The sequence below is a fragment of the Chaetura pelagica genome, unplaced genomic scaffold (assembly GCF_000747805.2).
Source record: "Chaetura pelagica isolate M959 unplaced genomic scaffold, ChaPel_1.0 scaffold453, whole genome shotgun sequence".
Lineage (NCBI taxonomy): Eukaryota > Metazoa > Chordata > Aves > Apodiformes > Apodidae > Chaetura > Chaetura pelagica.
In genome coordinates, this window is record NW_009952879.1 from 966246 (window position 1) to 981103 (window position 14858).

At 40.4% G+C, this 14858-nt stretch overlaps 1 protein-coding gene across 1 annotated transcript in view; it reads left to right on the top strand.

Annotated features, from left to right (window-relative positions):
• The window catches only part of MEGF11 (multiple EGF-like-domains 11), a 200643-nt gene that overhangs the window by 108111 nt on the left and 77674 nt on the right, over nt 1-14858 (top strand). Inside the window, exons 9-10 of the mRNA XM_009995285.1 lie at nt 1893-2105; nt 9106-9280. Of these exons, the coding sequence (XP_009993587.1) occupies nt 1893-2105; nt 9106-9280 (388 nt within the window). The remainder of the gene's footprint in view (nt 1-1892; nt 2106-9105; nt 9281-14858) is intronic.

Genomic DNA, 14858 nt, shown 5'->3' on the forward strand with positions numbered 1-14858 from the left:
TGCTGTGATTATTCTTATGTTCCAGAGGAGTCATTATTAGTATTCTTTGTATAAAATTCATTAGCAGTAGCTGCTTGATCTCCAAATAAATAAGTTGGTTAAATTGTTAGTAGAAAAAGGCTAATTATGTAAATGGATTAGGTCGTCAATATTTCATTTCCAGATGCTTTTCTCCCTGCTAGGTAATGCTTCATCTTCTATAAATATAGAATGATACAGTGCACTATTGACTAAGTATTCATCTCGTTGAGTACAGTGCTCTCCTGCTCATGAGCAGAGCCCTGTACTGCCGTGGAGACATGAGGTATCTCAATATGTTCTTCATTGCATTTCATTTGCTTTAAGTGTTTCAGCCCTAATGCTACCCATTCTTTGCTGGTTCTCTCCTCTGCAGCTGAAGTACCCTGAGTGCAGCAGGGCTAGCAGCCAGTGCCACTGGTGGTTCTCTGGGATCCTTTCCCTCCTGTTTGGCAAAAAGCTCCTCTCTTTGGGTCTCATGCAAACTCCTGAACTTGGATTCTGTAGCCAGAAACTGTGTTGATGCTTACTGCAGCTAAATCACTGTCTAGGCCTTTTGCTCTGTTTAATTATTTTTGGTAAGGCATGATAATCTGAAGCTGCAGAAGTAATGCTCTTACGTACTGTGTTCCTTGCAGTTTTGCCTGGCTTGCATCACACATTAATCTTTTATTACTGATCATTATACTAAACTCTTACCTGCCAGCTGTGAAATGACCTGCAGAAAGACATTTAACAATTGCCTCTATCCACTGAGTTTACAGTATACACTCTAATCAATGCTCAGGATTAAATTAATGCTGATAGACAATTTCCAATATCTGGCATCCATGTGATAAGGGAATTGAGCTTTTTTTTTTTTTTTTTTTTATTAAGGGAAAAGGCCTCTGTATTTCACGGTGGATCACGTAAACTATGGGACTGACTCGTTGCAGAATTTTGAAACCACTGAATTATGTCAAGCACAGAATCAGTTGCTTTCTTTAGGACCTTAGTTGAGCTTTTCAAAGTAGAAAATATTATGAACACTTAAACTGGTTGCATAGGACAATGAAACAGACTTTTTGGCAGATTTCATTATGTATCCAGTAGGGAAATACTTTAAACAATGCATGGAAGGTGCAATTTAAAACAATCTGTGTATAGTGTTCAGAAGTTCCATTTTTTATGTGTATCAAATATTTAAAATGTTGGCAATTTTGGAGAAGATGCTGCACTAAGGAGCATAAAAGTGATTTTTCTTGAGATTTTATACTACTGAGCATCCCAGAAGTGAGACATGAAAAGGAAATTTGAGCTTTAGTTACTCAGAACACAGAAAAGACAAAGGACTATATTTTCTCTTAGTTGGTATAAAGCTGGTGCAATGACAGTGTAGAAGGGAAGTAAAACTATACATGATTAGAGAACACTTTACTTAATATTGTTTAAAAGACCACATTTCCTTCCAGATCTTATTATTACTAAGATGACCATATGCTTGTAAAGAAGGTGCCCAATCCTTCTGTAATAAAGTGAACAGATGAAGGGTTTTTAATAAAGTATCTTATTCTGTATCAGTTTCTTATGGTTGATGAATGGAATTGTCAAGGTCCAGGAAACAAGAATGCACTTCATTAACTAAGGTAATATTAACTAATGCAAATTTTGCAGAGTATAATTGGACAGAGATTAATGCACTTTCAGTTAAAAGCAATTTACATGCCGAAGACATCACATCACTCTAGTGATATCATCAGTTCACAGTATATTACTTAAATAAATGAGCAATGATTTTGTACTTGATTCATTAACAAAAACATTCCCATGTAAAAGTCATAAGCAGACTAGAGTACAGCATTTAATTGTGTCCTGTCTCACATATTTCATTGCAGGTGTCAAGAAGAGTGTCCTGTTGGGACATACGGCTTTCAGTGCACACAAAGATGTGACTGCCAAAATGGTGCAAAGTGTTATCATGTCAATGGAGCTTGTATGTGTGATCCTGGATTTAAAGGGATTTATTGCCAAGAAAGAATGTGTCCAGAAGGATTTTATGGCCTTAAATGCAACAGGAGATGTCCTTGCAATATCACGAATACCCTCAGGTATGTACCTCATATTATATATTAGTGCAGGAATTCGTCAAATAAAAACACTGGGGGAAAATTCAATCAACGATACCTACTTCCTTTTTCGTATAGTTTTAATTAAGAACACAAACAGTTCCTCTGGATTTCAAGCTTTGATTTAAGTGACTTCAAATTTGGAAACATAAGCCCCAGTCCAGCCAACTGCTAAGCTGGTATCTGTTTAAACAGTTCTGCTAAAATCTGAAACAATCTGACATAGCCTTAACCTGTAACTGCAGTCTTTTAGGCATAAGAACTGTCATATGATGCCCATATGTATGTATAATAACCTACTGAAGTTAAAAAAATATAGATAAATTTGCTCAAATCCATTATTTTGGCTCCTTTTGTGGGACATGGGTTTTCTTGTTAGATCTATAGACAGCAAGGGGACTTTAAAAATGAAACCTAATATGCTTCAGTTTATGTCTTGTGGCAAATTACCATGTTGAAAACACTTGAGGCAGATGTATAAACAGACTGAAATCAATATCCTCAAGACAATCCATAAAACTGCAACAAAATCAATGGTGTCAAAATAGACATTTCTTCTTATGTGTGCCTATTTTTGCTCTTCATTCAGTACACGTATCTGTGAAATATTCAGGAAAACAATTATCAGGGAAGTACATCTAAAATGTAAGAAGCCTCACTTAAATGGTCAGGTTTCGATGGTTTACTCTCTGGTTACCTTTTGCACCTCCTTGCTGTGTTTACTGACTGCCAGAATTGCTATTTGGAGGTTTCTCACTCCCTCACATAGAGTAAAGGCAGCCTGGACAGTGGAAACACCCTGGCCTCAGCTATTCTGCTGGACTGTGGTGCCCACATTCCAAACCACGCCTGCAAGATGCTGAGCCCCTCAGTTCCCCCTTGATTTCCTCCTTTTTCTGTCCATTACTGTTAAGCATTCACAGCCAGTTCAGGATTGTGTAGACTTCAGAGGGAGGTGGGGATAATTGATGCCCAAGTAAATATGCCCTTGATAGGGACATCCTTCAAATTTAATACAGACAGGTAGGGACCTGACTGTCTTGCTGATGATGGCAAACCTACCTAGCAGTCCTGCAGCCTGCTAAGATATAAACACCCTCCTCAATTATGTATGCAAGTAATACCACCTAATTTGTGTGCATGCACACACACACACACACACACACACACACACACACACACACACAAACACTTCAGGCAAATCTGTTTGTGTGCTTCAGATAGACTCTATTTGTCTCAGTCTTGGAAATAAACAGGTGATCTTTCTTGTGAATTCAGGTTGAACTACGAGTGGTGAGGTTTTGCTTAACTGGAAGTCGAGCTCCCAATGGATTATTTCAAAGCCTTGTGATTCTGGTGGTGCGAGTCCCCTACAGAAGGGTAACCCTAGCTCTGTTGGGTTTGACAGCAAGGATCCAACGTGTTTGACACCTCAAAGGCAGCTCTGTACAGCAGGCTTCTATCATTCCTGATTATTTTGTGTATCATGAAATCATTGCAGAAGTAACATCCCTGAGGCATAAACTAAAAATTATATGCAAAAGCTTAATGTTGTTGAGGGTAGGGGGTGTTACAAGAGTTACTGCAGGGTGAGCCAAGGTTAAATTCCTGCCAGTGTGCACAACTTCAACCTGCCATAAATACATAAATACTGCTCCTCACTGAAAGCTGTTCTCTGAGTGTGCTGGAGGGTGAGAGAATGCTCTTGGACAGTAGCTGACACAGTGTGACTTCACCCCCTCTCCTAGCCTGCAGAAACCTGCTTGTGTGCCTGTTTTCCCATATAGGTCAGGGAAATGGCAGGCCATGGGCAATGCTGAGCTGGATTGCTGTTTCTCAGCTAACAGCTCAATTCATTCAGGTTCATTTAAGTGGAAGAAGACTGAAGGTTTGAGGGTGCAGGAACTCATCCTAGGTTACTCAGAGGACTACCTGGGGGGTGCTCTGAGGATCTGCCAGAAGATCCTTCCTGAAACAGACTAGCACCATCCAGCTGTGAAGAAATGAGAGTTTTCAAGTTTCAGAGAGCCCATAAAGGGGGAGGATTCAATCCTCTCACAGGTCTTTTCTGGGCATGTGGTTGTTCTTACACACCGTGTACCTGACCTGTGCCTGGTTGCTGTCTGACAGATACATTCTGTGCCTTCCTTCCCATCACTGCTCCGTCACTTGCAGCATCCCCGTCTAAGATGATATCTCCGTTTCCTTAATAAATGAGTCTAGTCTCTCCATTGATAAAATCTTCCTTTTCCTACATCTTATCACTGCTTTTAGGGAACAAAGAGGTATCAGCAAGCTGTAGATCTGTAAATGTTCTTTTATTCTTCCATGGTATTTCAGCTTTCCACTTTTCAATGAGCTCCTCAGAGTGCTGTCAGTTCCTGAGCCCAGGAGTGTCAGAGTTGATGGAAAATGACCTTCTTCAAAGGCACTCCATATTCTGAACAAACTTTTTACTGATTGTTTAACCAGACCCATACATCATGCTTCTCACCTACCTCCTTCCATTCCTCCCCTGAATCTTTATTGTTACTGGAACTGTGATCTTCCAAAGTGATTCACTTACTGACAGCCACCTACTTTCCCCCTGAAGCAGCTCAAACTGTTGGATACTTGTTGTGGTACTGAAGTGTGTAGGATAATTATCTAAACACTTGAAAGAAGGTGAGGGAAGCTTGCTTATTTCTGTCAATGGTTTTGACTCAGTTGATCTGGTTATGGGAGCGCTGGCTGGAACAGAAAGTTCTGAGGGCTTTGAGGAGCAGTTGGGGAGGAACATTAAGAAATACACAATCAGCTTTTCTGTTTCCATAGATCTATCTACTTTAATGTCTGAAGAGACCAGTTCAATCATCTAATCTAACCTCCTGCATAGTAACAGCTGAAGAACATCATCCAATAATTTCTGCATCAAAGCATGCTGAAAGGCACTTTGCACAGGACTTCTGAACAACCCCAGAACTAGGTATTTAGAATGCACTAGTGACTTGGGCTGTCCTTCCACAGGGAATGATATACCTGTAAAAAAATCTCCCATGCAAAAAGCATGTTGAGACAGTTTACATCAGTCAGAAAGGCATAAAATCCTGGCTTGCCTTTCTGAAAGCAGTGAGGGAAAGAAGTAGCTGGAATAGTCTCAGCAACCCACCTTTCCTGAGCAGTGGTGTGAAGTCGGTATGTGGAGCCAAAGGCCTTTGGTAATGTCTTTCCCAGATCAGGGTCATGAGAAGAGAAGGAAGACACAAAGACCTTTTAAGCCTTGATGCTTTCCTACTGCAGCAAGAGCTGTGGAGCAATTTCTTTCTCATGCTGTGTTGTGCCCTGTGGACAGCTTCCAGTTTCCACGTCTGCTCAGCCTAGTGCCAGAGCAACACTTGGTTGCTGGCGTTCACTCTGGGTTTTTATGCAAGAGATTTGAAGAGATAAAAGGTGTTAAGATTTAATGCACAATAATAATGTATAACACTGCCAAAAGTTCTCTTCCTGCTCTCAGCAAGTTCTTGGAAAGCAGCTGTTAGTGGGTTTGCCTTCTGGGATCCTTTTGGAGGCCTTACATTCTCTTACCCATCCATTCAGGGATCCTTTTCTGGAGAAACTGGTTTTATTTCTTAATTCCAGTTTCTTGGTGACGTGAAGACATGCTGCACCCCATGATGGCAAAATATTACATAGACTTATGACCTTGAAGGGTACATGCAGAACAGGAAGGGAGGATTTATATGAGAATTTCCCACTACCAACTGTATTGCTTGTTCTTTGCATTAATGTATTTGCCATTAAGTGCCTCAGAGTTTTCAGCTTCAGCGTAGCTGGCATTTAGTTCACTGGATGGCCTGGATGCAGAGATGGCTGGCTGGGTAACAGAGGAGTTTCCTAGCTATAGTTACATGTCTAGGTAGATAGTTCAAACAGAATTAAATTTCACAGAATACCAATATCGTAAGAGAGAGGTTTTACTAATTTATGCATATATACATTATTTTTACATTGTGAGCTGCAAGATATTTATTATGTAACTCTGATGATTTTAATTACTGGAATAGTTCATGCATGCCAACATAGAAAAAAACAATAATAAGGATTTAGCACTATTTTGTGGTATCAGCCGCAGATCTTAAGAAGGTTTCCAAAGAAAGAAAGGCATCATTTTACAGATGGGAAAGATGAAATGCAGAATATGTAAGTTCCATGGCCAGGATTCACTGGCAGGACTGGGGAGAGAACAGCTGTCTTGTGAATTTTGGTTAAGCATCTAAATTGCAGCAGTCTTCGGGTTAACACTGCATCAGGGCACCTTAATTGTCAAACAAATGTTTGTGACTCAGGACATTATTTGAGACAAGTCTGCTGTGTTCCCTGGCCAGACACAGCCTGTCACCTTGTTTCAGACCCACCTTTGTAGGTTTGAGGTCCTTTGGCTTGTTAGGGTGTGATACTGTTCGGATTTCCAGAAACTTTGGAAAGATTTTATTCTGCTACTGTCAACAAGTTTCCTTTCCCCTTCTGTACAGTCTATTCACCAACTGTTGCTGCCTGCCCAGACCTATTGTTACGGGTACCAGAACTCTGGAATTTAATGGGGAAGATTTTTCCTAATACTAAAATGCCAGCACTCTGTAAGACAGCAGAAGTAAAATATTTCAGAGTACTGAAGGACTTCAAGTTCTTCATCTAGGAGAAAACCAAAACTCTGACATAACTCAGGCTGATAATAAAATCGTTCTTGCTTCAGTGGGAAGATTTTATGGATGCAGGGACCCAGACACCTGCAGTGGGCTTTTCCTAGCTCACAGTCTCATGAAAGAGTGGAGAAAGGCTTTAGGGGGCAGAATGCAGTCTTAACCTCCTACTGGACCTTGTTTTGGAGTCCAAGCCCTTCCCTTCTGCATACAGTTCTGCAAAGCCTGTTTGGTTCTTACTTCTTATTTTAGTGCATATTAGAATGATTTTTAGTCCTTAATATATAGCCTGCATCCCATGCAAAAAAAAGCAGTCCATTTTGATGAAAGAGCTAACCTTGGAGTAGAAATTTTTACTGAGTATAGTATTTTCAATTGAATTGTCATAGACTGATTCCAACTGCCATGATCATATATTACATTTGAAAGATTTAATTTAGCCAACAGATGCAGTTCTCATGGAACCATATGATGTGTGCAGTAGTACTGAAAACAGAGAAACAAAAAATCCACTTTAAAATATTTCTTTAATGTTTAGCTTTCTGCTCCTATTAGGTAATGATTAATATATGCAGAGGGGGGGAAAAATGAGCTTTTATTATTTTCATCTGAAAGTTAAGAGGTGTTTTGTGAACAGCCATAATTTCAGGGGCTGCTTTGTCAGAAGAATTTAATGGATGGTAGTTTGTTAAGCTGATGAATTGTTTTAATTAGTCAGTAAAACAATATTTATCATGAAACATATGACACTCACAAAGTTTGATCATTCTTACTGACAACAGTTTGTGACTAACCTCTCTAGAAACATACTTGGGAATTGTATTTTATGAGGCTACCTTGAAAATTAACATACACAGTATTAATTCTATAAATGTAACGAATCCCATTCAGTCACATCTGAAATATTAAACTATAGCAATAAATAATCGTAAAGAAAAACAAATAGCTTATAAGAGGCAAAACCAGGAGATGGGTCTATAGAGAGGTGTCATCTTGCAGAGCTCTATTTCTTGTTCTGAGAATAATAAAGAAAATCTGATTTGTAGCAGTATTATTTCTCATCTTTTTCACCCAGGGCTAGACAGTGCTCTTACGGCATAATCTTATGGTGCAGAGTCCCCTAGAGCAGACTGAGCTCTCCAGTGAAGCCTCACACTCCCAGCTGGCCCCATAGGGTCCTTTTCCAAAGATCAGATGCCCTCTCCACCCCAGTGCTCTCTCTTTTAACCACACCATCTCCCCAAAGCAGATATCCCCCTGTGCTCTGCCTTCTAATCCCTCAGCAACCTCCATCTCTTCAAACCAGGACTAAACACATCTCCAGCCTTTCCTCCTTCTTTAGCCCCTGGGCACAGCCTCAGTGTGGCTCTCCTGCTGTGGGAGGTCAGTGCCCCAGGGAAAACAGGGAGATGCTCTTTCTGTTTGTAGAAGAGAAAGTGGTGAATGCAGATAAATCGTTTCATAGTAGATGGAACAAAGGGACAAGTCTTCCACCTACCAGTCTGGTCTTTTGGGCTTATGTCTCCTTTCTGCTTTTCTCTCTGTCTGCTTTCACAACAATGGGGAATTGTCTGAATAGAAATGGGAGCTAGAGGATTAATGTTGGTTATTGTGGTCGTTATTCAGCATAAATGAACTTTACTCATTTCCCTGCACAGCAGAGATTTATTCCCAGGGCTCCTGTTGACTCCTGCCCCAAATAAATCCCAGGGATCCAGGTAGAGATCAGTTCTGTTCACTAGGGATGAATATTCCCTGCAAAACTCTTTCTAAGGAGATTTTTTCCCTTCCAAAGCACTTTTCTTTAAGAGGTAAGAGTGAGAGATGGCACTAAGTTTTAAAACATAGGATAGGATAGAGGACTCAGGTTTATCTTCACAACTCTCAGTTGCATTCCTCCATCCATTGGAATCTCTCCTAACCCTGAACAAATATAATTGGCCTTATTACAGCCAAATAGTCTGGCAGATATATGGCTTACAACAGCATGGATTAATGATGATGTGGTTAATGGCAGTAATCCAGGTCACACTGAGATGAGAATGGAATAAACTTCAAAGTTACCAGTGCTGTAGCCATTCCCAGATGTTTGGAAGTGGTGTGCCAGGTAGCACGATATTCCCTATTCCCTTCCTAAGTTACATGGCTGCTGATGTTCACCATCCTTGACAGTTCCCAGGTTTGCTCTGTTCTTAGTGTGACTCTTGCTGCCACTGTATGGGAAATATTTTACTGCTGGTTACAGGCCGTATTTTGCCTTCGTGTCCACATCTCATTAATGTCTGTCTCTCTGTCTTCATTAGTTGCCATCCATTGTCTGGAGAATGTAGCTGCAAAGTCGGCTGGGCTGGACTCTACTGCAATGAATCCTGTCCCCCTGGGTACTACGGGAAAGGCTGCCAGCTGCCCTGCCCCTGCCAGAACGGTGCGGATTGTGATGGCGTCACAGGGAGGTGCACATGTGCGCCGGGATACATGGTGAGTGAGAGCAGTCAGTAGCGGGGCATCTCGTAAGGTACCTGCACCAAATTAAGGAGGATTTTAATCTGTTTTTCAAACAATATTTGCATGAAAGTGGCCAAATATGGAGTTTAAAGTCCGCATCATTATCCTTTGAGCGGTGTCAGCGTGTTACTTCTGGTTATTTGTTCAACATCAGTATTGTATATTGTATATGTATTTCTGTTATAAAGATAAAGGCATGGCTTCCCATCATGTATTCTGAGTCAAGACATAACAAAAAAGATGTCAGATGATTGTCTGCCCGGAAGAGCAGAAAAAGAATTTTCATGGCCTTTCAGCATATTCCTTGTCAGTCACACTGTGGTTTTAATAGATGAAGATCTTTTAAAAAGTTACAAATGACAGAGCAGTTTATGTCTTTTCTGAGCATATATGGCAGGTGTCTTTTACCCGAGCATCAGAAAGACCTTCAGACATTCTGTGGTAAACAAGCATTATATTTTATAAATGAGACATAAAATGGCTAAAGAAATCAGCCAAGATGAAACAACACAATTCAGAATTAATGATTGCCAGGTGGCAGCAGAAAAAATTAGGACATGGATCCAGGTGTCCTGCTATAGCTGAGCATAATGGAACTCTTTCTAGTTAGTTCCCTGGTCATCCATATATGAAGTACCTCTTCACTTCAGGAGCAGGAAAAGATCTGCAGGCTGTTTAAGAAACAGTGCTTCCTAAGGAAAAAAACAAAAACACTGTCAAGAGAGAATTCCATAATATCATTAGCAATTGTCTTTCTGTAATTTGTGTCCTTAATTTTACATGATCTATCCCCACAGATATGTTTTCTATATGTTTTTTATACTATTAGAATAATTATTAGTTATAATGAATAAGTTTACTTGAAATCAAGCCTGTGGTTCAAAGACATTCCCAATATGTTTAGAGCTTCCACTGATATTTAGCAGGTGAGTTTTACCTTTATTATTCTAAGTTACCACTTGAAAAACAGATGAATAAATATCTCCAAATACTAGAGAACATGAGGTGTGATCTTTGGCCATGTTGTAGCTCTTTTGATTTGCGTTTATGCAATATGATAGACATTGTACCAGATTCCTTTGTAAACACAGATGGAGGAATGGCATGTTGGATCTGGACAGCAGAGCAGCCATCAGTGCCCACTGCAGTGATTAGTGTTTTCTTGAAAAAACATTGGAGTGTTCTGCAGGGTCGCATGCTGCTGTCATCCATAAGGGATGGCTGCACAGCTCTGTGACAAGACCACACAGTGTGGGAGTTCCATGTGACACTAATAGGATGCTAAAGGCTTTTTAGCCTCTCCCTTTTAAATTCACACCTGAGTGTATGATCACTGTCATCTCCAGAAGTGTGGAGTTACAGCTTAGAGACAGTTCTGTTCTCTGTGCCAACAGCTGAACCTGAAAGTTGGAGCTTCCGTCTAATTTCCAGGGGTTCTCACAATGTCAGGGGTCAACAGATTTATTTATGTGTGAGAGGTAGGACTATCAAAGGTATCTGTTCAAGACAATAGTATTTAGACATGTAAAAAAAAAAAAAAAAAAAAAAAAAAAAAAAAAAAAAAAAAAAAAAAAAGAGAAGGGATTTGAGTTTTTGAGTTTTGATTCCCTGCTCACACTAACAGAAAACAAGAATTTCTCTACTTAGACAGTGATGATACACGAGTGTTAATATAGAGGAAAGAATTCAGAAGCAGTTAATAACAAATATAAAATAAAAATACACCAAGATCCTTTTTCTGATCAGTAATGCTGTTCAGGTTTACAGCACAAAAATATTTTGGGACTCTTTACTGTGCACATTTTTTAAAAAGCATAGTTTGTCCAATATATATTGCTCCAAGGCACTATTATTGCAGGCATGAAGCCTGGGAAGTTCCTATTGCATAGCTACAAAATAATATTTAATCTCATAATAAAGAGCTTTCTTGCATTGACATTTAAACAGCATGGTTGTTGAGGATCACTGAAGCATATTTAGGCATTAGTATCATTGCTCTCTCATAATATACTATAATCTCTGGCAATTAGTCCATGAGGGGAAGTAAAGCCTTGAAATTGCTAATTTATTGCCTCTGAAGCATATTTGTCATTCATATGCATGCCGGATGAGTTGCAATGGTTCTTTCAAATGCTAGAGAACAAGAAAACTTGACAGGAACCTTGACTTTAGAACCGACGTGGCCGTGTCCTGCCGCGCTGCCCGGCTCCAGCTCCGGGGCCGGGTGGAGGTGGGAGCGCTGCTGCCGGGCAGCGCCCGCCGGGCAGAGGAGGTGCTGTGGGGCCCCAACACTCAAGGCTTGAAGCGGCTTATCCCGACCGCAGGCTCAGGGCTAGACTTTACCTTCAAATACGCGTTCCTGCCTCTGGCCGCCGCAGGGAGGCTCTGCCTGCGGGGAGGGTTGTGCCCTTGAACCCAGCCAGGCTGTGAGCACCTGGCACACTGGTGGGGGTTGCAGGATGGCTCCCTTGGCAGGGCTGGCAACAGAGTGATGCCAGTACAGAGCTGGGCAGAGCTAATTATTCAGAAAGGCCATAAATTAATCCCTTTTGCATTTTCAAGCATGAGGTTTGGCTGATGCTGCTACAGGGTCAGGAATTTTGCCATATGATTGGAAATAATGAGAGTGGGATCAAGGTCTTACATTTTACAGAAAGGTTTGATCTACACATGATCTTATGCAGCAGGGCAGGCTGAAGGGTTTCTAATTAAGGGGTGAAGGAAGATAATATGGTGGGACATGGGGTATAACTGCAAAACCTAACTGCAAAGGCAGAGGGTTTGGATCCCTAGGACTTATGGGTTGCTGGATGCCTAGAAAACATAGTGACCAAGAAATGACAATCTTTTCCTGACAAAGCACTCCTCCAGCCCACTTCTTTTGCACAGATGGCTTTTTTTTTAACTGTGCCTTGTCTCAGCTGTGTCAGGGCAGCTGGGCAGGGTTTCAGAATGAACCATCTGCAATCACAGCCAAAACAGGGACATTTTGTTGGGATGCAGAACAAGCCATTAAAAACACAAAGCATCTGGTCACCTTTATTAAAAGTATTAAGTGGAAAGGCAGCCACCCCATAGGTTGACATGTACGTGAGCAGAGCACTTAATTTTTGGAAGCTAAGCAGATTCAAGTTTTAAACAAAAATGTACACTGTAGCTCAGAAAACAGTTCATTATGGATTAGCTATTACATTTCCAAAAATTCAAATGCTAATATTGGTAAGTATGCAGTTTCAGATACAATTTAAACACATTTTATGTCTGCTTTTTACAATTAATATTTTGGGTTAGACTTAACAACCAGATTTGCTCATACCTAACTCGAAGAACAAATTATGCTGTTGTAAAGATGTTATTGGATACTGGTACAGGTTATTTGTATGAGGTTCTGATATGACTGTGCTCACATTAGGGACTTGCAGTATTTTAACTGTTTGGGTTTCTAAAGCACAGTGTGTAGATATGAGTGATCTACAATTTTACACAAAAGACAACCTAGTTCTTGGAGGCAGCATACGGGACAATTAAAATAATGTAAAAGGAGCAGAGGAGCTACTCTCCATATGCTCCAGCAGTCCAGTCCATGATGTTAGCCTGTTGGAAACCCTGTGCTTATGGCAACTCACTTGGAAAGGGAGGATAAAGGTTGTATCAATTTAATTATGATGATTGCAGGGAATCATCATGATAAGCATGCCAACAGGGCACTTCCCTAAACGGATATATTTAACATATTAGAGGATTGCCTCTCAGTGCTTGTGATGACTTGCCAGTGATGCTTTTCTGAAGAATGGTTTTGAAAAGCTATTCTACAGCCATCTCATTTGTGGCAAGAAGGAATCTGATAAAAACAAACTGGGAGTACACAGAGATTAGCCTCGAAAAGTACGGAGGGAGACTCTTGACTGGTAGAAATTGGATCTTACTCCCACATGCAAATAGTTGCTCCTTGCAATAAATTCCTTGGATGCAATTATGGGGGTGATGAGAGGGCTTATACTAGCTTGTTCCTCCCCCCTCCTTCCAAATTCTGCTCTAAGGTGCTCTCGTACAAGCCCACTGAAGTCAGTTGTGCAGTAGGGATGTAAAAGAAATAAGAATTCTCCCTGTCCTCTCTTCTTTTTGGTTCATTGGATTTTATTCCTGTAATTCAATAAATGTGGTGAAGAGGCCAGAGGATATGAATTAAATATGACAGGAGACCACAGGAATCCTGACCTTCTGTCTCAGAAGGAAATCTTGAAACCAACCCCCTGCACGTACCTATCAGCGTTCCAACTACTGAAATCATTATAAATGCTATTGAAATACAACTAAGTTCTACTTCTCCTTCCATAACTAATTGCAGTTTCCTTGAAAACAGTAGCTATCCAGAGACCTCCTCCTGTGAAATGCCTTTCTTTCTTTACGGATGCTTTGTTTTCTTCCTTTGAAAAATGTATTTAACTTCAAATGCTTTCATTCTGTCTGTTGTGGCAAGGAGCTATGTAGTTAAAACATTTCTCAGCTCAAGACACTCTAAGAAAACTTTAACACTTATCTATGGAGTGTGTGGTCAGCTTTTACTTCAGTGGGCACTTAAGTCTATATTTCATATCTAGATGACAGAAGTTATATTACTTTAAGGACTTCATCTATTTGTGCTGCAATTTTTTGAAGACCTGTCTGCTTTTATTGAACCCTGCATGCTGGCAAGCAAAGCTAGCACTTCATCACCAAAATGAAAAAATTCATTTTGACATTTTTCTATTCCTTGACTATATTGTTAAGTCCCATACAAGCCAATCACAGCACAGGGAAGTATGGAAACTGTAGAAGTGGTGACCTCTTCCTATAAGGTTTCTCAGCTTGAATTCCCTAAGACTTTCCAAGATACATCCCAGTACTGTGCATCTGTAGCCATTTGCATCTTCAGTTGACATTGCAACAAAATTGCATTTTGAAAACATAATAAGATAATGCCTTTCAGAGGTATCCTACTCTAAGTGCTTATGTATATCTATCTTGGTCTGAGCTCAGTGGGAATCTGTGCACTTAAAAGACTGAAACACAGGCTCTATCTGGGCCTATAGATCCCTAATTTTGTCTAGTCTGCCAGTTTCTTGACATAATGCTCTCTGTACCACAGGGGTACAGATTGCTTTGAAGTGTTACATGTAGGTGCCTGCACATCAGAGAAAAAGTCAGCCCCTGGAACACAAACAACAGCTTGAGCACTTAGTAAAAACACATGTATGTTATAGTGTTAGAAACCCATTCAAATGCAGGAAAAACGTATACAAACTTTGTAATGGACAATCTTTCAGTCAGTAAAAACACCCACGCGTGCAGTCTCAAGCCACTCTTTGCCTGTCCCATGGCTACTTAATGAGTAAAATGACCAATTTACCCTTCTAGAGAAACGAGGAGGACCATAATTCTGTGTTACCTATAGAGGTCAAAAGGAATCTGCAGGACCAGTCTGTTGAGTGTTCCAGCCATGACTGACTTCCTTCTGGCACATAGAATATCTCTTGTTCCCTGAAAAAAACAACAACATATAAAAACCAAT